At 44.9% G+C, this 25,880-nt stretch overlaps 3 protein-coding genes across 8 annotated transcripts in view; all 3 read right to left on the bottom strand.

Moving 5' to 3' along the window:
- Positions 1-2,946: 2,946 nt before the first annotated feature.
- Positions 2,947-4,480, bottom strand: tal2 (T-cell acute lymphocytic leukemia 2). Its single transcript, XM_027029756.2, has 2 exons — positions 4,395-4,480; positions 2,947-4,186 (listed from the first exon to the last, which is right to left on the bottom strand). The coding sequence occupies exon 2, from the start codon at positions 4,156-4,158 to the stop codon at positions 3,814-3,816; it is 345 nt and encodes a 114-aa protein (XP_026885557.1). The 5' UTR covers positions 4,159-4,186; positions 4,395-4,480; the 3' UTR covers positions 2,947-3,813.
- Positions 4,401-16,227, bottom strand: LOC113589882. Its single transcript, XM_035526221.1, has 12 exons — positions 16,212-16,227; positions 15,697-15,866; positions 15,495-15,561; positions 14,611-14,786; positions 14,288-14,405; positions 13,391-13,502; positions 13,171-13,292; positions 12,956-13,043; positions 11,690-11,821; positions 10,259-10,522; positions 9,592-9,951; positions 4,401-4,556 (listed from the first exon to the last, which is right to left on the bottom strand). The coding sequence occupies exons 5-12, from the start codon at positions 14,386-14,388 to the stop codon at positions 4,476-4,478; spliced, it is 1,260 nt and encodes a 419-aa protein (XP_035382114.1). The 5' UTR covers positions 14,389-14,405; positions 14,611-14,786; positions 15,495-15,561; positions 15,697-15,866; positions 16,212-16,227; the 3' UTR covers positions 4,401-4,475.
- Positions 16,228-23,138: 6,911 nt separating this feature from the next.
- The window catches only part of susd1 (sushi domain containing 1), a 14,671-nt gene continuing 11,929 nt past the window's right edge, over positions 23,139-25,880 (bottom strand). For 3 of the 6 annotated variants that reach the window (XM_035526181.1, XM_035526184.1, XM_035526183.1), the window contains 5 exons: positions 25,387-25,480; positions 24,446-24,701; positions 24,284-24,323; positions 23,918-24,011; positions 23,310-23,543 (listed from right to left, as the gene is read on the bottom strand). In XM_035526181.1, coding sequence (XP_035382074.1) covers positions 23,516-23,543; positions 23,918-24,011; positions 24,284-24,323; positions 24,446-24,701; positions 25,387-25,480 — 512 coding nt within the window. In that variant the 3' untranslated portion in view covers positions 23,310-23,515. The other 3 variants (XR_004776019.1, XM_035526182.1, XR_004776020.1) reach the window with 3 other exon arrangements.

Here is a 25,880-nt window from a genome sequence, read left to right as displayed (position 1 = left end):
ATGCTTTTTGAAGTAGAGATTTGCTTAATCTGATTAGAATGCGGGATTGGCTGTGAAAGGGTGCTCCAGAGGAGAGAGCCACTGACAATGGACCTCCCTCCAGCTAACAGTGCACCTGCCTCCACTCTCACACCAGCTAGCCTGCCACACACTGATAACACTCTCACTCTCACACACACACCCTCCATCTCAGCCCACTTTCTTTACAGGGATAAAGATGGTGTAGAGGGGTAGAGATATTCAGATGGAGAGAGAAGGGGGGAGTAGAGACATTTAACATGCGGAGTGTGAATTTGGTTTAGACAGATAAAGAGATCAGCTAATCGGCTGCCAGCAGAGATACTTATTCTTCTAACTCCATCGAGAGAGGGAGAGAGAGGGGGGGGGGGGGGGGGGGGGAGTGGGAGAGGGGGGGGGGAGAGAGAGAGAGGGAGAGGAACTGAGAGGGGAGCAGAACACGAGAGGGAGGGAGTGTGTGTGAGTGTGTGTGAGTGTGTGTGTGTAGGATAGAGAAAAGCACAGTAAAACAGTGTGTGTGGGAAAGGACAAACGTATGAGTGTGAGTGATCTGGTTGTCTGTGATATCAGATTGACTGTGTGTGTGAGGCTGAGATAAGGAAAGGTACTGAGAGCTACACACACACACACACACACACACACACTCACACATACACACACACACACACACACACTCACACTCATACACACACTCACACACACACACACACACACTCAAACTCATACACGCACTCACACACACACTCACACACACACACACACTCACACACACACACACACACACACACTCACACACTCACACACTCATACACACACACACTCACACTCACACACAATCTGTACACCCTCTGTATATTATTCCCACAAACACAGACTTGCAACAGCCTAGCACATCACCACACACACACTCCCATGTACACTATTGTCCAAAATACAATTTTACAGCCTCTACTCATACCCCACACACTACCCACACACTACCCATACACTATCTATACTCCACACTACCCATACACTACGCATCCAATACCCCTATACTGCCAATACACTACCCATACCCCACACACTACCCAGACACTACCCATACACTACCCATACCCCACACACTACCCATACACTACCCATACCCCACACACTACCCAGACACTACCCATACACTACCCATACCCCACACACTACCCATACACTACGCATCCAATACCCCTATACTGCCAATACACTACCCATACCCCACACACTACCCAGACACTACCCATATACTACCCATACCCCACACACTACCCAGACACTACCCATACACTACCCATACCCCACACACTACCCATACACTACCCATCCAATACCCCTACACTACCCATATACTACCCATACCCCACACACTACCCAGACACTACCCATACACTACCCATACCCCACACACTACCCATACACTACCCATCCAATACCCCTACACTACCCATATACTACCCATACCCCACATACTACCCATACACTAACCATACAATATCCCTACACTACTTATACCCCACACACTACTTATACCCCACACTACCCATACCCCATACACTACCCATATCCCACACATGGCAGCTGAAAACACAAGGTGCAATTTTTTTTTTTCAATTCTGAACCCACACACTCTCTCTCTCTCTCTCACACACACACACACACACACACACAGTAGTAAAGAAGAAAAAACAGATTTGACTATTTAAGGTTTTAGATGATCCGATTTAGTGAGTTTGACTTTTGGATCAGGAAGTTGTGTTATCCCTCTGTGTGTGGGGAGGGGCTAAAGCACATTTAACCAAGCACTATTTACTCTTCAGATCAGCTGCAGCAAGGTCCAGACTGTCAGGCCTGGAGCTGGTTTCACACACACTTGCGATTTTACATTAAGGTTTTCAGCACTGTTACCTACTTACACTGACACTAACTCATCCATAGTAATCTACTGTTATTGTGCTCCTACACTGGCTTTAGTCTTTAAAGGAAACAACCTACAGCATATGTGTAACTAAGGAGCTGTTTACAAATCCCTTCTATTTGTCAAATCTAGGACTACCCTTCAAACATTAAACAAGTTAGGTCTTTGATAAAAGATATATACAAAATGTACTTTTGCCAGCTTTTGATTAGTTGTTTAGTTGTTTAGTTTATTTGACAGTTTCTTGTCAGTATTTTAAATGAAGAATATAACATAAAACACACACACACACACACACACACACACACACACACACACACACACACACAGCCAATGCTTTTTTGGTCAGTGAGGAGTTTTGACTCCTGTGTGACCTCTGACCCTAGGTCATAAGTTAAGCTGTCCTTTCACTCTGGGCTGTAAGGCCACTTAGGCCCTCACAGAGGTCATCGCTATGGTCACCTAGCTCTTAGCTGACCATCACAGAGGTCAGCGCTATGGTCAGACATTTCTTAAATGACCATCACAGCCAGTAAACAAACCAGGTTTTCCACAACAAAACAGGTTTTACACACATACAGACACACACACACACACACACACACACACAAACACACACAAATAAAGCTATTTTATGTTATTTCCTTTGAAGCTGGGTGTTGTCTAGCTGAGTAATGCTGTCTGCATCTAATGAGTTTACATTTAATTTCTCATGTAAAAGGCAATAAGAATTATTTGTATGATTGTAAGATATTTTAATATACTATTATTATTATTATTACTACTACTAATAATAATAATAATACTCTTACTGTGGGGTTACAGAGAACACAACACACACACACACCTGTGCACAGACATGGTAAAAATGTTAATTATTTTCACATTGCAAGCTTTTCAAATACATGAATATCAGAGCTATATATTAGATTAATTTACTAATTTATTGGAAAATCTTAAATTCTGAAATAAATATGCAGTGACTTTTTATAATGGTTTTTGTTCACATTTTAATAGCAAAAATTAATTAAATAAAAATTAAATCAATAAATACATTCCAAGTAGGCCAGAACAGATAGATACATTACAAGAGCTTAATGAACACAAATATAAATAATCTTTGGCTACATTTTGTATTCACTGAATGAGCATTAGATTAAGAGAGCATTTTTGTTTCAATAAATTAAATATTTTTGTTCAATAAATTAACATTTACACAAAAATCAGGCATCATTTACATTGTTACTATTACAACCTCAGACAACAAAGAGAAATAAATAATAATAAGTAAATAGTTTTTCAGACTAAAATGAGCAGCTGATATTGTTGTTCGGTCATTTAATTACCACAAAATACGTAGAAATTTATATGGACAGATAGGATAAGTAAGGAACAACAAATATTGAGTGTAAAATGTTTCCTGGTGCGTCCAAACAAACCATTGTGCTGTAGTGGAGTTCTTCACCATCTCCAGCTTCACCTTTGAGGATTCATCTCAGAGAGAAAACCAAATAATCATGCTTTAAGGAAACTGAGGTGTTCATGGCTGACAGGATTAAACAGCAGTGGCGTCTGTGTCTGACCTGCTTTGGACGCTACAGTCTAAGCCTGCTATAATTTCCACGTCTCTTTATCTAGGAGTCCCACATGCTTAAACAGAAGCTTCTCAGTCACATTAACTCTTCGATTAATGACTACATATTAGAAAATAACCTGGCTGTAGAACTTTAAAGTCCCAGTGAAATTCTAGAGTTCCTCTGTGAATTTACCGAAGAGGCTCTAGATTTTCCAGCAGAGGTTCTAGATTCCCCCTGTGAGATTACAGCAGAGGGTCTGGATTTCCCACGCAAGGCAGCACGCTGGCAGTTCTACCAGGCGTCCGCGCCGTCGCTACTGGAGGCAGGCGAGGGTGGCTCGGTGTCGCTGGCCCAGGCCTGGTCCGAGCGCAGGCTCTGCACGTTGCCTGTGATGAGGGTTAGCAGAGTTGCGGGCGAGGGGGCGGGGCCGGGGGCGGGACCAGGGGCGGGGCACTGCCGCTCCAGCACGCCACCCAGGAAGGCGATGTAGCGCATGGCGAGACGGAGGATCTCGTTCTTGCTCAGCTTCTTCTCAGGAGGGTGCGTGGGCAGCAGCTTCCGCAGCTCCGCAAACGCCACGTTCACGTGGTGCTGACGCCAGCGCTCACGCGTGTTGGTGAACACCTTCCGGGTCATGATGAGGATGAGGAGGGCACTGATGAAGCTGAGAAGGTCAGACAGTGGGTTCATCTCACATTTATAATATGTAAAGGCTTACATAAATACTACATATTAAAAGATGAAGAAAAAAACATTTGTACATAATACTATTATTTATCTCTTGATCTGTTAACAGTTTAAACTCTTCAAAGAAAACTCTTCAACAGAATGAGTGACGCACGGAGATATCCAGTTCAGGACATGCACCTTACCTGTGAGTGCTTTAGCTCAGAGGTGTAATTCTTACAGCATTCGTGCGGAATACAACCAGAGCCGAAACTGTAGAGCAGTCGTCAAGCCAGTGTTGGAGCGAGTGTGCCAGGACGTCCTGCCTCTCTGAGCTTCAGCCAGGCTCTGAGCTCCTTCCCCAAATCCTCTCCCAGAAAAAGGAGAATAAGAGCGAGAGACGGGGGGGGGCAGAGAGAGAGAGAGGGGGGGGGCAGAGAGAGAGAGAGAGAGAAAGAAGGAGAGAGAGAGAGAGAGAGAGAGAGGAGAGAGAGAGGTAAAGAGTAAGGAGTGAGAGGGAGGGAGAAATGGGGAGAAATGGAAAGAGAAGGGAGGGCTAGACTAAGAAGGAGAGAAAGAGTGAAAGACAGAGGGAGGGAGGGAGGGGTGGAGGAGAGAGGAGAGAAAGATCCAGAGGGGTGAGGACAGCAGACACAGTTGAGGTTTATGTATTTTACTGCTGTATTGTGTGTGGTGTGACGCTACAGCATATCCCTGTGTGTGCTCCCTTACACACACACTCCCATTTACACCTGCTAATAAAACCAGTTAACTGTATCACACCCATCAACAACACCACTTAAACATATTACACCTATCAATAATACAACATACACATTTTATCTCATTGATATCATTTTACAACATACCTTTGCAAAAAGTAATCATCATCTGACATCACCTTGTAGTGCAGAGGGTAAATTAACCACAGTAGGTTAAATGCCACTAAGATATAAAAACCATTCAGCAACAACCCCATACAAAATGAAAAGAGAGTTATTAGCCTCTTACTATGAGCTTGTACAGCCACACAAATGAAACAGATCCACTAGGCTTGCAATACATGTTAAAACATCATTTTTAATGTATTTCCAGTTTTCAACGATCATAGCTTGCATCCTTTCAAACCAAACCTTGTACTCTTTGTAAGCCGTGATGAATGGCTTGGATGTTTACACCCAGTGAACGTTTCTTTCTTTTCGCGTGTGTGTGTGTGTGTGTGTGTGTGTGTGTGTGTGTTCACACACACACGTCGTCCACCTGCTGACAGTTTGTTGGAACATTGAGTAAGAACTGTGACATCACAATCAAAGTACAGCTGATTGGCTCAGACATGGTGAAGACGCATATTCTCACTGACACTGCTACAATCTAGGCTTTGTCGGTCCTGTGGTAATCTCGTTTAGCACGTCCAGGAGCCAAGCATAAAGCACGCTGTCGTAAAACACACACACAGACAGACGTAGGCCTGAGGGCAGACAGATTCTTTGGGTTAGGGGTCCTCCAGGGATCCCCAAGCCCTTGCTCTCCATCTCTCTTCTCCTCTCCTAACCCCCACCCCATCCCACCCCACCCCACCAGCCCTGCCCTCTCTACACAGGAGGAGTCCTGCGTCTCTGTCCTTCACTGATGCGTTCAGCCTTCTCTCTGATGGGCAGCGGCTGTCTGGCTGAAGCGCCGGGGTGTGCTCCCCTCTAAATGCTGGAGTGTTGTTTTTGAGACGCAGTGCGCTGTGCAAAAAGTCTCTTGGAGCAGTAGGGGGATTTGCATAATGGGATTATGGTGGGATTAGGAGAGAGAACGGAGGCCAGGCTAAGTCTAAGAGTAACGTCAGGCTCTGATTCTCTCTCGGTCACACACACACACACACACACACACACACACACACACACACACACACACACACACACACACACACAGTCGCACCTGCAGTGCTGTCATTCAAAGCTGGAAAAACTTTATCAGTCCTTACAAACACTTACCATTCACACACACTCACTCTTACCACTCACCCAATCCTACACGTCTCTTACTCCAACCCTCCCAGTTCTACCCACCAAACCATGGATCTTTGTCCTTTTAACTGTATCTGCCTTTATTGTAGGCAATATGGACCCCAAATCACAGCGTTTTCAGACCATATTTAAACAGTATGGTGTGTCATGCACTGCACTGGCCAGACACTGGCCTTAGTGGCAAAGGGTCATCTGTGATATTAATATTATCCCCAAGTAGACTACCATCCATTCCTCAGAGCCAAAACACATTATGATGTGAGGATGGTGATGGCGTGAGAATGACATGAGGATGGCATGAGGATGGCGTGAGGATGACGTGAGGATGACGATGGCATGAGGATGACGTGAGGATGACGTGAGGATGACGATGGCATGAGGATGACGATGGCGTGAGGATGACGTGAAGATAACGATGGCGTAAGGATGATGTGAGGATGGCAATGGCGTGAGGATGACATGAGAATAACGTGAGGATGACGTGAGAATGACGTGAGGATGACGTGAGAATAACGTGAGGATGACGTGAGGATGGCGTGAGGGTGGCAATGGCGTGAGGATGACGTGAGAATGACGTGAGGATGGCGATGGCGTGAGGATGACGTGAGAATGGCGTGAGGATGACGTGATGTTGACATGAGGATGGCGTGAGGTTTCGTCCCTGAAAAAGCAGCTGAACTATGAGAGGTGCTGTGTAGTGGCTACACGGCTGTTTGAACACGCCGGCTCCCAGCAGAGTGAAAGCGCTCTGGCAACCAAGCAGGAAGGCCGCGCGTAAAAGGTCAGATTTGAACAGCGTGTTTGTTTCTCACACTCTCCCTCCATCTGAGAGAGAGAGAGAGAGAGAGAGAGAGAGAGAGAGAGAGAGAGAGAGAGAGAGAGAGAGAGAGAGAGAGAGAGAGAGAGAGAACCCTGACCATTATTGCACCATTACGGCTGTGTTTATTTTCCAGGAAACACTTAGCGGGCAGGAACGCCCCCTCTCCCTGCCCTTTTCTGCCCTAACCCCCTCACACATCTCCAGGGGCTTTTGTTTGGAAAGTGTCGTTAGAGACAGTAAACGCACCCTCAATGGGCCAGGGGTGGGTGCCTTTTATAGAGGGAAGCTATGAGCTGAGGGACAGAGAAATATATACAACGAAAGACAGAGAAGATGAGCGAGAAAGCAGAAGGAATGACAGATTAAAAAAAAAAAAAAGTGAGAAAGGGAGACAGATGAAGTGAGAGAGTGAGACGAAAGATGACGAAGGCCTGTGTGTGTGTGTGTCCCGGGCCAGCGAGGCCTGCAGCGGCACTGCTGTGTCTCCCTGATAAGCGCCATCTCCCCCTGTCCCTGTATCTGTTCGCCGCTGATAACAGAACGGCACTGTGAATGGACACCTACCTGTCCTGCAGCCGTCTCCATAAAAGACAGACAAAAGGAGGCAGGGATGGAGAGAGTGAGAGAAAGAGAGAGAGAGCGAGAGAGAGAGAGGTAACTGCTTCCAGCTTCCACACTGAGATATACATGGATCCTCCTAGCCAGTGAGTTTACATTTACATTTACATTTGCAGCATTTAGCAGAAGCCCGTGTCCAGAGTGACTTATAGACGCGCTTTGTAGTCTCTGTCAAATACACATCCTCATGTGACAAAGATAGGTCAGGATTAAGGGTAATACCACGCCAAAGCCCTGGATACAATGTGGAAAAGACAGGAAAACTATTTCAAAAGTGCATCTTTAAGTGCTTAGTGACACCTTGGTGAAAAGGTGAGTCTTCAGTCTGAAGACAGCTAGTGACACAGCTGTGCAGACAGCCGATGAAGTGAGGCCCGTCTTCCCAGTACAATGGTGCAGGACCCCGGCTAAGGTCTGAACAGTACAGGCATTGTCCTGACACTGTTTAGGTTGACACTTGATGAAAAACACGACTATCAAAAGCAACAAAATAAAAGTCCCTAGCCAAATCACTGTTTTCTGTACATATATTAAATGCCTATTTAATGATGCCTGTTTACGCCCATGTTCAGTTCTGTATTCAACACTGGAATACACAAAATACATGCACAATACGCATTTAGTACACATAATGCACACGTAATACATATGATTGATCATCTGATTATGTGGATTTAAAAGGTGAAAACTGATCCCAGATCAGTACTTAAAAATAAGATTCAATTTAGGACCAACAACCCATATTAATATGGCACATAAATACACATGTACACACGCCAACACACAGACACACACACACACATCTGTTGGTTAACACAGCTGTTTTGACCCTGAACTGAGTGAATGTTCTGAGTGAATGACAGAATGTTGACACCTGTCTCTGTGTATACACAATACACATGACACAAACACGCAATACAGCATCACAATACACTAGACAAAACAAGCACACTTTGGGTTAAAGGTCACAGGAGGGAGGGGGCTCAGGTTTTTATGGCATGACCATAAACACAGACTATGGGCTGACTGCCTGGCTTCAGAACGGCGACCACAGAACAGAGATCGCAACACCTTTGCAACAACAAACAACACCTTCACAGCAATGAACACAACACCTTCACAACAGTGAACACAAAACCTGCACAACTGTTTTAATTAAAACAAATGGAGGTTATTATTTCTTTACCACACAAATCTATTACAAAGTATATAAACATACACTTATAAACAAAGTTTGATATTATACAATAAACAAATTCTACGGAATAATATAACTACAGCTATAGTATAACACAACATAAATGCGACTATTTGCTCATTTGTAATAATTAGGTTTAAAAATGCTAAACACACATTTTTATAGAAGGAAACATGTTAACTGTGAATGCTGTATATTTGTAATTATGAATAAATACAATACCACAATGAAATCCTGCACAACTTTACAACCACAGGGAATGGCGGCTGTGGTGTTGGAGTGTGTATGTGGGTGGTGCATTTGAGGGCGGTGTTTGAAGGTGGTGTACATGAGGGAAGTGTGTTTGAGGGTGGTGTTTGAGGGCAGTAGGGCCTGGGTCGTTGTCAGTAAAAACCCAGGAATTAAAGATTAGAAGAATCTTAGTCGTGTTTGTCCATCAGTCCTTCCTGGTATTTTCTCAACAAGAAGCTTCCCTCTCTTATATTGGGCAAATACTGCCAGAAAAAGACAATGCACCCCCCCACAGACACACACACACACACAAATTAATTTCATTTAACTTGCATTTTGTCAATCATTGCTATTTTTTTAAACATTACAGTAGTGGCTTGAGTCTTAATCACATAGCTTGTAAATTGTAATTATGAGTGTTGAGTGTCAGTTGTGATTAAATCATACTGCAATCTGTAAAACCCTTAATTTTGTGCAACAGTAAAAAAAATGCAACAGCGTGTGTGTGTGTGTGTGTGTACCTGTTTGCATGATGTTCCCCACATACGCCCTGGCTGGTCTCTTCCTCTTTGTGCCTCTGCAGCGAGGTGAGGTGCTGTAGCTCTCTCTCTGCTGCCCTCTGCTGCCGACTCCACACACACCGCCTGTGCTCTGCTGCTGTGGAGGGGTATGGCGGCAGGGGGGCGGGGCCCAGACTGGAGCCCGCCCACCCTGGAGCAGCGTGCCTGTGCATCTGCACCCTGCACTGCGGGGGAGCTTCTTCCCTGGGACAGAGGGACCCTGCTCCAACTGTACAGGAGGCCCCAGTGGGTAGCAGCTGAGACCTGGAGATGGTACTGCTTCTCCTGCCCACTGGTCCTGTTCTCCAACAACAACGGGGCCTGTAATCAATGTAAGGTCAGAAATTACAGCCATCTTTTAGTTAATCTATATTATTACAGTAACATCAGACGTCTAATACTTCACTATGCTTAATAAGTATCAGCACCCTGGACATGTCATGTACTGGTCTATAAATAACACTTGTCATGTCATGACTTTATAAGAGCCTCACATATAGATTCTGAAACAAAGTGAGAGTTGGTCCAGTACATGTGAAAACCATCCCTGAAAGTGCTGAATGGGCCTGTACCTTTGTGAAAGGCTCAGTGGAGGGAGAGAGTGCCCCCTGCTGGTGTCATATCATACCTGTGCAGCTCTCATCCTGGACGTGGTCTCCCAGCCAGGCCTGTGAGGCTGTGGCAGACCCTGATTGACCCAGAGAGTCTCCACAGTCCAGCCCAAACCAGCTGCTGCGCCCAGCGTCCTTGGGCTGGGCAGCCCCGGGGCAGTCCCCGGGGCTGTGTGTGAGCAGCGGGGGAGGGTGTGTGTTGGGAGGAGCTGAGGCTGAACAAGGCTCATCCCCTTCCAGAGGCCAGGGAGGAAGATGGGGGTGAGGATGAGGATGATAGTCTGGAGGGTGAAACACGTCACTGGTCTGTAATGGAGCTACAGTGTCACTCTCAGACTGACAGGGGGCAGTACTGAGTCTGTGCTGAGCTGTAGTATCGCTAAAGAGCTACACACACACACACACACACACACACACACACACACACACACACACACACACACACACAACTTGGTGAACAAATCAAAATCATTTGATCTGTTTATGTTGTTTTCTACTTGTGGTAATGTTAGTCAAGTTTATAATTCATGTGGGTTAATGTTAGTAATGTGTCTTCTTGGTGCTGGAGCAGGTCAGTGTTAATGTTAGATACTGTTAGTGTTGGTTAATCTTAGTACTGGTTAATGTAAGTACTTGTTAATGTAAGTACTGGTTAGTGTTAGTGTTGGTTAATGTTAGTATTGGTTAGTGTTAAATCAGATCAGTACCAGTGCTAGTTAGTGTTAAATCAGGTCAGTACTGGTGCTGGTTGTTAAATCAGGTCAGTACTGCTGCTGGTTAGTGTTAAATCAGGTCAGTACTGGTGCTGGTTAGTGTTAAATCAGGTCAGTACTGGTGCTGGTTAGTATGAAAGTAGGTCAGTACTGGTGCTGGTTAGTATGAAAGTAGGTCAGTACCGGTGCTGGTTAGTGTTAAATTAGGTTAGTACTGGTGCTGGTTAGCACCTTGCAGACTTTGTGTGGGATCTCAGGGAACATGGCCTCCAGTTCAGGGAGTGAAGCTGCCAGCAGCCATTGTAGAGAGGGAGCCCTGTTTAGCATGAGCTGAGCTACAGCACAGTTAACACAGGGGAAACACAGCAAACACTTCTCCTCCTGAAACACACGCACACACACACTGTAGAGAGGGAGCCCTGTTTAGCATGAGCTGAGCTACAGCACAGTTAACACAGGGGAAATACAGCAAACACTTCTCCTCCTGAAACACACACACACACACACACACACACACACTGTAGAGAGGGAGCCCTGTTTAGCATGAGCTGAGCTACAGCACAGTTAACACAGGGGAAATACAGCAAACACTTCTCCTCCTGAAACACACGCACACACACACTGTAGAGAGGGAGCCCTGTTTAGCATGAGCTGAGCTACAGCACAGTTAACACAGGGGAAATACAGCAAACACTTCTCCTCCTGAAACACACACACACACACACACACCCCTACCTCAGTAGGCAGCACACTGAACCAGTCTCGGTTGAACCAACTCTGCACGTCTCTCTTTGAGTTCAGGAGAGTGTGTTGGCAGATCTGATGCACATACTGCGCTATATCCTCTATATCACACATGAGAAACACCTGAGAAAGATCATGTGCAGTTATGTGCATGCACACACATAAACACACACACACACACTCACTCACACACACACACACACACACACACACATGCAAGGAGCAGGGAGTGGAGCAATGGAGTTTAGCCTGGGGCGGGGGGGCGTTCATGAAGTCAGAGTGTCGGTGTTTTCTCTTGCTCAAAGACAACACGGGACAATCACTCACAATGGAACTTCACTGTTCAGTTTGGAGTTCTCTAGTGATGTTCACAGAGTACCATGAACATGATCAAAAATACAAGTGTCTAATTAAAACTTGTAATGGTGAACATGAGTACAGTGTACAGTGTCTAAATTAAAACTTGTAATGGTGAACATGAGTACAGTGTCTAATTAAAACACCTAATGGTGAACATGAGTACAGTGTCAATTAAAACTCCTAATGGTGAACATGTACAGTGTCTAATTAAAACTTCTAATGGTGAACATGTACAGTGTCTAATTAAAACCTCTAAAGGTGAACATGTACAGTGTCTAATTAAAACCTCTAAAGGTGAACATGAGTACAGTGTCTAATTAAAACCTCTAAAGGTGAACATGTACAGTGAGGTTATCACTACCACACAGGATTTGTTGTGGAATCTAACAAGACACATCTTTCAAAACCATGAGTTTTCCAATTACAGCGACATGTCCCTGCACAAAACACTCCAGGATTAACATTATTACTATTTTTGTTTTTTTGCATCTAATAATTGTAGATTAAAAGCCTACTGCTGTTGTTGCTTTAGTTGAATAAACATCATGACTAAAGTGTCCTACTCCTGATGAACTCACTGTAATGCTCAGCTTTTTCAAGGTTTATTGCTTACTGAAGTGACAGCATTTATTCTGTCTTAAGCAGGGAGGAGAGGGGAACAGAGTCACCACAGTGGGGCCGGACTGAAGGGAGAACAGAACGCTTTGGGCAAAGAGCAGAAGATTCTGCCACTCTACTCACATAGTTGGACTTGGAGACACACACACACACACACACAGCAGCAAACCACAGATAAAAATATAATTACAGACTTAGACTTATCTAAATATAGACTTTTGTTCAGTCTGAAACTACTGGAACACACATTCAGTAACGAATCAATAACCAGCATCTAACCTTTACATCCAGGTCTTCAGACTTGAGCCCAAACACCACAAAGGCAGAATAGATCAGCACCAGGTTACTGAACACCTCACCACACACACTGGAACATGAAGACCAACACCTTCAATACTACATTCTGTGTAAATACTGATGAGTGATGGGTAATCTACCACTCACAGCTACTGTGTGTGTAAATACTGATGAGTGATGGGTAATCTACCACTCACAGGGAGTCATGCTGGTCAGTGCAGTGCAGTAGAACCCAGCAGTGTGTGAACTGCAGAGAGAGAGCTGAGAGCCTCATAACCACACGCTCACATGCTCTATCCTGCTCCAACTCAGCCAGCCCCTACAAACACACACACGCACAAATTCATTCAAATTCCCACTTCCCCTCACTCTAAAACACACATGTTCGGATCTCGTACTGAGATGTAGAAATCTTACCTGTAGCAGAATGGCCGTCCCCTCATCCACGGTGATGATGTCATACAGGTGCGTCGGCCCCAGCCGCTGCAGAGACAGAGAGTGGCTCCTCTCCAGCAGAGTCATGTTGTACCTGCAACACAATTTAACACATCACCTACACAACGCCTCTTTATAGCAGAGACACATTTTCACATTACGCTATTCCCATGGCCACTTACACATGCATACGCCTCTATCTGATATCATTGGACGATGAAATTTATTTTCTAGCATTAATGAAGGCCAGTAATAAATTCAACCACAATAAATCAGTCCCTGCAGCTTTTCAGTTGGCTAAATGCAGGATAAAGTGTTAACATTAAAGGGAGTTAACATTAAAGGGTGCTTACTGTTTATATTCTATAAATTGTATATTTAGCAGATGCTACTGTATTTATCCAAGCTTAATTTTACTTAGGTCAGATAAGTGTACATTAATCCTATAGTTATTTGATAGGATGTGTTTATGCCTAACTTCTGGCAAATTAACGTGATAAAACAGTAAAGTTTTAAGAAATAGCTAACACTCTTTCACACATTTCAACTTTGTATTAAGCTGAACTGACACATTGTGAATACAGAATTGGTAAGCTTTAAAATTTCTCTCATCAGCAAACAAATGTGTATAGGGGTTTTGTGGTATTAGTGTAGTGGGTTTTGTTGTGATGTTAGTGTAGCAGGGTGTGTTAGTGCAGTGGTGTGTGTTAGTGCAGTGGGGTGTGTTAGTGTAGCGGGGTGTGTTAGTGTAGTGGGGTGTGTTAGTGCAGTGGGGTGTGTTAGTGTAGCAGGGTGTGTTAGTGCAGTGGGTGTGTTAGTGTAGTAGGGTGTGTTAGTGTAGCGGGGTGTGTTAGTGCAGTGGTGTGTGGGGGGACTGACGTAGACTCCAGCAGCTGCAGCAGGTCTGAGCGCATCAGTAACCCCTGTGTGATGAACACAAGAAAGGGAACACTGTCCAGATACGCAGGACGAGAGGACATCACCGAGGGGTCAGAACCTGAACACACACACACACATTAAACATTTATTTTTTAAACTATGATTGACAAGCATGTTTTTGATAACTACAGTGTAAATACACATAAGCTGTGTATTATTATGAAATGTGAAGTAAATCTATCTGGTGTTTGTGGTACTGTGCTGTTATTACTAGTACTGTTTTTGTGTGTGTGTGTGTGTGTGTGTGAGAGAGAGAGAGAGACCTGCAGGTGGTGCTGCAGTACTGAAACTGACGTAGTTGATGTTGTTGTCTGCACAGACACTGCTGATGGGAGAATGACCCACACAGTCAAACTCCAACACCACTCTGAACCTCTGCCAAGGGAAACCAGCATCCACCTGCTGACTGCACACTACTACACATCTACTGCAGGACAGACTGTCACACACATGCACACACACATGCACACGAGCACACACACAGACACACACACGCCCACAAATGCACAAACGCACACACACACACATACACGCGCACACACACACACACGTGCACATACACACGCACACAAACAAACACGCACACAAACACGCACACACACGCGCGCGCACACACATACACACGCACACAAACACAGACACACATACACAGACACACACACAGGCGCATGCACACACACACAGACCTGAGGTCATGCATATGTCACTTATATAGTGTATAAAAATACCTACCTAAGTTTTCTAAACCTCACACTAATTATAACTCCCATAACTGAAAAGGTTTTCTCCCAGTTTCAAAAATGCAATCGTGTTCATCTAATGCCCATCTAAACCCGTAAAACATTTCACCTTGCAAGGACCATTTTGCTGGTCCTGATCATTCCTGGTTTTCCATTGCACTCAGCACATTTACATCCTAAACCTGTTCAAATACACCTGAGTCTCTCACACGTACGTACACACACACACACACACACACACCTGTCTATAACTGTTCTGCTGTCCAACTTGCTTTTACCCTCCTTTGGAAGTACCTCAGCTACACAGTTGCCTTTAGCACACACACACACACACACACACACACACACACGTCAGTCCACTCATAAGGCTCTCATAAAGCAGAAAATGTCAGAGAACACTGACTCACCTGGTACCTGGCTGAGGATTGCCACTAGCTCTGCCCTCACATTTTCCACAGCTGTTACAACCAGAATCTGCTCATGTGCACGCGTGCACACACACAGACACACACGCACACAAAACACAGACACACACGCCCTTAACCCTAATCATTCCAAGATAGCAGACTGTTAGCTGCGTGTTAGTCCTGTGCAGGTGCCGACTCTGACCGTGCTGCAGGTGGCGCTGTTGAGCCAGGTGCTGATCTGCTCCAGCAGGTGCTGGTGTCTGGGCCAAGGTTCCTTCCTCCTGCTGCTCAAGTACTGCAGCACCTGGAACCTCCTAAGCAGTTGTCCCAGATCAACCATCGTACAGGTGACCTGTGCCTTTGCCAGGTAATCTCACACACAGCACACAGCTCAGATTATCCACACAGTTCACCTAATCCACACAGCTCAACTAACTTGCACAGCTCACCTAATACACATTTAACTAACCCCCACAGATCAAAACCTAGAGTTCAGCTAATCCACACAGCTCAGCTAAAATCCACAAATCTGAACTAACCCCCATACTTTATCTAATCCACACAGTTCAGATAACCCCCACAGCTCAATTTACCCCCACAGCTCAGCTGTGGATGCCGTGGTTTGTGGGGGGTTTGGTGTTTGCAGCCACAGTTAAATTTAAAGGCAGTGTTTGGTGGAAAAGAGTGAGGTGTTGTGTTTGGTGAGTAAGTGTGTACCAGCCGCAGTGTTGAGGTCACATCTGAGCAGCAGTTCCTTTGCAGTCACCAGGATATGAAGCAAAGCAACATCATTACATACACTCTCCCTGGCTAACACACACACACACACACACACACACACACACACACAGCATTTCACAGTGTGTCAGACGTGTTGCAGTGTGAGTTATGCTGACCCTGGCCCATGCTGTGAGCTGTATTACAGTGTGAGTTATGCTGACCCTGGCCTATGCTGTGAGCTGTATTACAGTGTGAGCTGTATTACAGTGTGAATTATGCTGACCCTGGCCTATGCTGTGAGCTGTATTACAGTGTGAGCTGTATTACAGTGTGAATTATGCTGACTTTGGCCCATGCTGTGAGCTGTATTACAGTGTGAGTTATGCTGACCCTGGCCCATGCTGTGAGCTGTATTACAGTGTGAGCTGTATTACAGTGTGAGTTATGCTGACCCTGGCCTATGTTGTGAGCTGTATTACAGTGTGAGCTGTATTACAGTGTGAATTATGCTGACCCTGGCCCATGCTGTGAGCTGTATTACAGTGTGAGCTGTATTACAGTGTGAGTTATGCTGACCCTGGCCTATGCTGTGAGCTGTATTACAGTGTGAATTATGCTGACCTTGGCCCATGCTGTGAGCTGTATTACAGTGTGAGTTATGCTGACCCTGGCCCATGCTGTGAGCTGTATTACAGTGTGAGCTGTATTACAGTGTGAGTTATGCTGACCCTGGCCCATGCTGTGAGCTGTATTACAGTGTGAGCTGTATTACAGTGTGAGTTATGCTGACCCTGGCCCATGCTGAGCTGCTTCTCTTGCTGTTTCAGGGAGAATCGTGTGTCTTTGGGCATAAGGCTTCTAAAGTCTCTCCTGCTCAGAGCAGTTGAGCCCAAACCAGCCACTCTGCCAAGAGCTGGCAGAGCTAACGCATGCAGCTCCCAGTATGCACTAGTCTCACACTCTACAAGACAGAGGAGAATACAGGACATTACAGGCAGAATACAGGACACAGGACAGTCATGTTATAGGCAGAATACAGGACAGAAGACATTCAGAGCACAGACAGATTACAGACAGTATTCTGACAGATCATGACCACAGTATTCAGATTGCAAACAGAATACAGTGATAGTGGAGTTAGATTACTATCATAATGCAGGCACAACCCAACCGCTGAACACGCATGCCTGCCTGCTGTACTACTGATCATGAATGCTGCGGTGCTAAGACTCCCACCTGAGGCCTGTGTTTGAATGGCTTTGCTGATGGCCTGCTCTGTAACAGGAAGACTGGTCTCTGTGCTCTCTGCCGTATCAGAGACGTGCTTCACTGTCGCTATGTCTACACCTGTTGCAAGTTTTCCCACAAACATGTGAGGAACGTCTGCAAATAAATACATACCGAAGAGTTTAGCAACATGTTCAGTCCAAATCGTCTTATGTCAGTAACAGAGTGACCCTGAAAAAAACCCATACAGGTAAATTTTCAACATATTCTTGCATAAACAGAACTGACCACATAAGCAGCACAATCACTATTTAATACTAATAATGGAGATTTGTTTTAGAAATGACAAGCTATATAAACTGATCCATGGTCAATGAAGATCAACAGTGAGAAAGGGTGTTAACTTAGCTTTAATTTCACCTGTTGTGCACAGAGCGGTCTGTGCGTGCATTTGTACAGCTGAACGCTTCTGTAACCTCCTCAACTCCAAGAAGGATTTCAGAGGGTCCATGCTCTGCTCCTCACAACCCGAGGAGTTCCCCTGACAGTCTGTAGTGCTGCTCCTCAACTCTGGAGGTGCAGGCCCTCCCTCCTGTCCTCCACACTCAGCGTGTCTGGGGGCTGGGGTCAGGACTTGCCTGGGGTCTGGTTTCTGCTTCGCTGGTGTAACCCAGGGCCCCTCTCGTTCTTCTAGAGGGTCTGGCCCATACAGAGTGTTTGCCAGTGCCCATCTCTGAGTGGCATCTGCATATTTTTGGGTAGATGGGGGTGGTACAGACTTCAGAATACCGTAGCTTCTTTTCTTGGGTGTGCTTTCTGAGAGATGGTTTGGATAATTTGTACTATTTGGAGAGTTTTGCTGTTTCCTTTGTTTTTGATAAGTTTCTTCCACCAAGTTGAATTTGACAGTTTTGATTATGTACACATAGTCAGGGCCACGAGCCATCTGCGTTAATCTCTGCACAGATGCCCCTTTCACACTGGGTGGGAGACCCTGTACTAATGACAAAACAGCAGAGGGTTTTGCCTGTGACTGCATCACTTTCAAAACAGCATCTGAATGAAATAAAGAGCAATGGCAGACAACATACAAACAAATTAAAAATAACTTACCAGCACTTTCAGCAGATTCTTTCAGCAATTCTAAAAAAATGGGATATATGAATAGACGAGTATACAACCAAGGTTGCTTTCCTGATTTTTTCCTGATTTCCAGAGTTAGATCAAAATTCCTAATAACGGCCAGCGTTATGGAGGCCCGGACAGCACTCACCGTCTATCTGAGCGATGGACAGCGGAGAGAACTGCTCCATTGTACCCGCTGCCATCTCATTGGCTGGGAGCACCTCCACAGTCATGGCCTCTCCAAGCAGACCCCAGGCAGGGCTGAGCTGGGTCAGCCTCTGAGGGGTCTCTGGGTCTGAGACAGGGTCACTGTCGTCCCTCTCAGCACCGAGCAATGAGATCAGCTCAGAGAGAGAGCACGCACTGACCGGGCGTACAGGCATCTGCGGCTCTACAGCGACATTGTACATGACAATCTAAAGTATAAGGCTTGAATGATCACGTCTCTAAAATACGTCACACCTGGGACATCGTGCTGTGTGTTACCTAACAGGATTAATCCAGCTAAATAGTGAGGGTGTTTCTCGGCCAACCACACAGCTGTCTCCATAACGTCACGCCCATGGGGCGACAGCAAGCCCCTACAAATTACCAATAAAATCAAACCCGATGCCTACAGAGGGAGATCATGCATAACACCCAGACAACATAACAGTCCATCACACTCTAAGGCACAGGACCAGTGACAGCAGCTTAGCGCAGGGCTGCTTCTGGGACACACATGATCCAATATTAATCGTGGCAAGACTGTAACATTGTCCAAAAACAAAACATATTTAAATGAGATATTACATATCTCCATACATGTATTCAAAGCATCATTAAAATGTCCTTTGATGTGTTAATGGTATCACCAGTAAAGATTTAATGCCCTGCATGTGCTGACAGGTCTTAATAAGGTCCTACTAATTACTAGGACCTACTGCCTGTAGTCTGGTGACAGCTGTTCAGATGAGAGCTGATTGGTGCAGAGGAAGACCTCAAGCTGGACTGGCCTATCAGGAGGTGACAGGGTCGGGTCTATCTCCATTTCCACATAGGACTTGCAAGGAACTGACCAACAAAACAAACAGAAACTTGACATGAAATCATTATCAGCAAAATCATTACTGATGTTCATTTTTTAATCTGATATTACTGATGTTAAGTGGAGTACCTGGAGAATGTGTGCTCTTAGAGCCAGTGATGTCAGAATCAAACTTAGGCACACTGAACACCTCACACACTGATGAACTCAATACACATGGAGGAGTGGCTGGAACAGACACGCCCACTGGTTACCCAGAAATCACTGACTACCAAACACACTAGCCTCCCTCTCTTTACAGTTCCACAGCTACAAAATTGAGCTGTTCACCAGGGTTCATCAAACTAACCTTCCCTAAGAGTGTCCAACAGAGACCTCTGCTCCTGCGCTGGTTCTGGGGATATATTTAGTGATTCCTGCAGTCTGGTAATGCAGCATGTGAGACCTTGCCTCTGCACCACTTCTGTCTCAATTCCAACAGGCAACATCAAGAACTGCAAAATAAAATATGTAGGCAACTAAAATGAAACAAGTCAATGGCTTTTTCACAAAACTGTAATAGATTGTTGTTCAGATAAGTGACGTTCTCAGGTCCCACTCACGTCTGCACTCAAAATGGATTCTTTATTGAACTCTTCAACAGCTGAGTGATTCCCTGAACTGCTGTCAAGCTCAACGGGAGACACTTCATAAGAAGCACAGTGCCTGTTAAGAGTCAGAGACACAACGTACCAGAAAGTTAGAGACACAACGTGTCAGAGAAAGTCAGAGGCACAAAGTGTAGAAACATGGTCATCACCCACAGGAAGACACAGGAAACTGAGCTCATTCTGCACCAACTGAATGAAACTACAGACAATGTGCTTTGGTTACCTTATTTGGACCAGAGTCTAAAAATGACTAATCCACAAATATTAAGAACAAGATGCCTTGTTTAGTAATGGCTGAAAATATGTAACAATGGTCAGATCAGGAGTAATGGTTAAATTAAAGGTGTCTTCCAGCCACATTCTCACTGGGACACCGCCTACAAACTGCCTTGAAAATGTATGACTTAGTTACAGGATAATTAATATAGTTATATGCATGAGCAGAAGTAATAAGAGCAGCTTGCCTTTCCTGCTAACAAATCACATCCCTGTGAATAAGCTCACATCCATGTACAGCAAACTCACTGGCTCCACCCACTCACGACTGTCAACAGTGGATTTCTCACCAAAGCTGGTGCAAGGTTTCCTCACTGTCCTTGATCAGTTAGGGACTACACATATTGCACATATGTCTGTATATTAAGGGACATGTGATCTGCACAAGGGATTGGTGAGCATCAGGCCAGGTGTTTGTACCTGAATATGACGTGCTCGGAGAGATGAGCTCTAGAAGGACTCTGCAGGGGATCTGCTACTGGCAGAGTTTTTAACCTCTGCACTAAACTTGGGAATGAGGGCATCTGACTCTTAAACTGCACCAGAGGATCAATGACTATCATATCGTCAGGAAGGAGGAGATCTGAGGAAGAGACACTCTAAACGTTTAATACCTACACAATATCTGCACATCTACACAGGAAAAAATACACATTCAACAAGTACACATTCTAAAGTACAGTACAAACAACAGAGATAGGCACAACAGTTATGCACACCAGAATTGAGGAACTAGATGAGGAGTTAATGATTACCGAATTTGATTTCAAATTTCAATTTCAAGTTTACAATATAATATTAACATAACATACATGGCACATGACCAAGGAAAACCACAGATTCCCTGTTGTGGTCTTGTCCTGACACTAGTCATCTTGGCATTACGGCATAAAAAATATTGGTCCTGTAAATGATAACTGTCTAACTGCATCCTGACCTTGGTAACTAAAGCATGCAGGATGCCCAGCAAGCAGAGTGAAGCTTTCTCTCCATCCACCAGGTTCAGCTTCTCCATCGCCTCCACCCAGCAGCCAGAGGTCCTCCTCCACCTCTACACAGCCCTGAGACGCAGGGTTGGAGCTGGGCACCACCTCACCAAGCTCCCTGCCCAGTTCAGCCATGCACACAACAAACCTGCCAACACCAGCATACGCGCACGCACACACACACACACACACACACACACACACACAAATACTGATGCATTCAAGAAACTAATCTAGTGAGTTAAAGAGGTCAGAGATCCCCCAGAACTGCAGTTTAACACCAGTTCTTCAGAGACATGTTTTTGAGTAGTTGACTTTGAATGGTATGTTCCTTAGAGATTGAGGAATGCTGAATGTTTTGGTCATGTATGAGACGCTGAGTTTGAGCCATGGGTTTTGAGCTGAAACGCTGAAAATGCATGAAATACTGATGGGCACCTTTCCAAGGAATCCCGTGAACAGAGACTGGTCCTCAACTCATCTAACGCACACCCTGTCACTTCAAGACAACAGGTGGCGCTAAAATACCCTGTAGAAACAAGGAATCGGGAAGTTAAAACAGTTTTATCACTACGTAAACATGTTTACATTAAATAAAACGGCGTCGTGTAGTTTCTAAACCAGAATGCGCCAGTCAGGTACACATTTAACTAGAGTCCAACCGTGACCGCGCGTCCACGGGGCTCTGAAGGCTTTGTCCCGCAGATGACCCGAGTGCGGGTAAGCAGGGTCGCCCAGCTGGATGGGGACCGGCAGCGTCAGTAAGCTCTGCATCAACCGGTGTCTGGCAGACGCCTTTCGTACGAGAGGACAAGTAGTTAACCGTGTGGGCTAAGGTTGACATGATAGGAGTACAGCGATAACCGACTGGATTTAAACAAGCCAAATGTATCATGGGGGTAACCAAACGTCTTTTAACTGAGAAACAACGGACTTACCTCACAGACATAGTCAATAGCTCGGTATTTGACGGCTGAGAACATGGTGGCGAGCGGTCTTTTGCCAGGCTGTGTCAGGCAGTTGCCGTTTCTGCGTATTCTTGACATTATATCTCGCGTTAGCAAATTACAGAAATTCACGCCAAAGCTGAGCTGTGTGGAAGACAACAAAATCAAGGCAGAAAGCAGGGGCTTTAAAGAAACAGATAGCTAGTGATAAAGAAATATTCGGTGAAGTTTGCTAACTCTAGCTAGATAGGCAGAGTAGCTGGCAAGCTAAGCGAGTGTATGTAGCCACGTATTTAATCATTTTCTATGATCTTCGCGCTATAGGCGAAGACATCGGACCGTCACCAGCTTCGCCTGTGATTCTGTGTAGCGCATCTCGGCTAGCCAGCTAGACGACGAGCTAGGCTAACCAACGAACTTTACCGCCAAAACGGACGGCACCTCTCCGCGTAGTCTCAGATGTCGCTTCACCAAATTGAACTAAAGCGTTTTATGGTTCAGGTGAACTATATTGAAAAGTACTAAAAAAAAATACAAAATTAAAAAAAAAAAGCCGCAACAGCACTTCCACTCAGTGTTGTTTAGCTCATGTTCTGGTGTAGAAGACCCTTTTTATTACATAACCAATAAATATAAATGCACACCAGTCACAAATAACCAAGGAATCCATGTAAATAAGAACGATGTGGACATGTTTTATATGATTTATTGCAAATGTAATAAATAAGAAGCAAACATTTTTTTTATTCATGTAAGAAATGTAAAAATAAAATAAAAATTAAAAAAAACTAAACACTTAGAATGTAACAGAATATTCTGTCAAGGGATGAGTGCCTTCCAGAACCTACAGAAAACGGAGATGGAGAAGAGTAAAACACCAGGTTTGGTTTCGAGAATAAAGGTCAGCATATTTTATACTAAAGGTCCGTCCAAAACCACATACTTCCATGCTGTACAATATGCCAAAGCAGTACATCGAACACCTAGTATTCATCAAGGAGTACGCGAAAAGTTCCTGGCCGGCATACTACATGTGTGCGACCAGAGCACACTGTCCCATGATTCAGCTGCGGCAGCGGAGGACTTCGAAGCTAGGGAAGGAAAAATTAGGCGGCTGTCTACAAGTATATCTACAACCCCAAATAACATTTTGTCTGATTTTATAATTGATATCAACTTAAGTTGTAAATTATTAAGTCTAGCAGTGAATGCAAGCTGTAATCGTGTTAGCTTGCTTTGTAGCCAGCCAAGCTAATCATGGTACCCATAGTCAAGAAATGTATCTCAGTTACCCGGTGATACAAAAGCAGACCAAAAAAAAAAAAACACACAAAAATATCGACAAAGGGAGCATTTGTGGTGGTGGTATGATGTGCATACTGCACGCTCGCATACTGAAAGAGCCTATAAGCTCTTTTTTTAAAGGTTGGTCAGAAATGTCATGTCATTCGATCTAAACACTTACCAGCTGCAGCAGTAACCCATGATGCACAACACACCCACAACCCCGATAGATCCAAAAGTCACCAGGGCAGACATCTCGCTGGCATAGGATGCTCCTAAAGCAAGAAATGTAAATGAAACATAAAAATATAAACCCCGAAAAGAATAATGCAAACATATAGAGATGTAAGTAACTTTGGCCATGGGCTAAATATTTAGTCTGCTGAATACTGAAAATGTAGCCTTAAATGTAAATACATAGAAACTCTTACATAAATACTTAAAAATACATTGGCTATTTTGCTTAAACTGTTATATTTATTATATGTTTAGGTTTTTTCCACCTTTCCACCCTTGTGAGTAAATGCACAGGTAGAATCAGTCTCACCTAAGGCTTTGGCCCAGATGACACAGGATTGCTTTCTCATCTGAAAACAACAAATTATGTTTGAGGAAAACACATGAGGAAAAAAAAATGGTGTGAATATAGCTCACATGACAACCCTGTGGCATCAACCACACACTCTGGTTTTGTGGATCTGGTTCATACCTGTTTCCAGTGGCAGACTGTGCGCAGTATGATGTAGTAATCTTTCCCCGACTCCAGTGGCGCATTGTAGAACTGTCCGTACAGCTGGCGGTTGCCCAGGGTGAAGTTCACATCCGTGCCCAGACCACGCAGCTCCAGCTGGGCTGCCACATACTCGCCCCGACACCCTCCCTGCTCAGAGGACCGGGTCAACAAGGACAGGCCGCAGTCAAACACCAGCATGCCCTCCACAGGTAACACTATCACCTGGTATGCACTGCACACACAGAAGGGGCAGAATTCACTTCAGTACTACACACACACAAAAACGGCAGAATTCACTTCATTGCTGCACACACAGAGACAGGGCAGAATTCACTTCAATACTGTGCACACAGAGACAGAGCAGAATCACCAAATCCTGTCTGTTTACACTGTCACGTTCATCAGGATGTACAACTCCAAAACTGTTCCCAGATTTATTAACTCTGAAGAATTAAATAAACACTCTGACGTAACTGGCTGAAACCCATAGCTCTATCATGGATTAATAAACCTCACACAGTCAGATAAACACCGGGATACCACAGACTACCATAACTGAACTGTTATAATCTCCTGAGTTCCTCTAGTTCTGTTTCTGTGTGATTAATTTGGTCAGCAAAGTTGGGTTCCCATTAGAGTGTGACTCCTTTCACGGGCTCTTCCTTTCTGTTGTCCTTTCTTGCTCTTTACACCCGGTTACTGTAAACATGCCTAGACACAATGTCTGTTGTTCAAACTGCTATTGAAATAAATTTGAATTAAGACCTGAAGTAAACTGAATGGCTCGGTCAGAAGCCCTGAGACTTTCCCTAAGTGCCCCACATCTGTGGCAGGTACAAGCAGGATGTACCTGCGCCAGGTAAGCACTGGTGACTGGTTTCAGGTGTCCTGGCCCCACACGGGTTGCCAGTTCTCACCATATTGGGTCCAGCGTGCTGGGGGCTCTGCGTAGTCTGAGCATGGGCAGGTGAGCGTCCACCTCACTGTACCTGACCTCAGGTGTGGAAGGAACTAGAAGGCAACAGCAGAAGAGTTCATTCATGCATTACTCTCAGGTTTAACCCTGCGGGCAGTACAGTAAGGACTACAATCTTAGAACAGACACAGCGATGAGGATGTGGGTGCACAGTTGCACCAGTTGTTATGAGAATTTGTACACGAATATGTTGTATCAGCACTAGTATATAAGAGTTTTTGTTGTCACGGTGTGTATGTGTGTGTGTGTGTGTGTGTGTACCTGGTATGCTGGTGTTGGCAGTATCTGTAGCTGTGTCTCCAGTACTCTGTGCTCTAACAGTAATGGTGTAGCTTGTGGCAGATGTGTGTGTGTGTGTGTGTGTGTACCTGGTATGCTGGTGTTGGCAGTAACTGTAGCTGTGTCTCCAGTACTCTGTGCTCTAACAGTAATGGT

This window comes from Electrophorus electricus, chromosome 5, assembly GCF_013358815.1.
Source record: "Electrophorus electricus isolate fEleEle1 chromosome 5, fEleEle1.pri, whole genome shotgun sequence".
In the NCBI taxonomy this organism is placed as follows: Eukaryota; Metazoa; Chordata; class Actinopteri; order Gymnotiformes; family Gymnotidae; genus Electrophorus; species Electrophorus electricus.
Note: the sequence above shows the minus strand (reverse complement) of the source record. Positions and strands in the feature narration are given on the sequence as shown.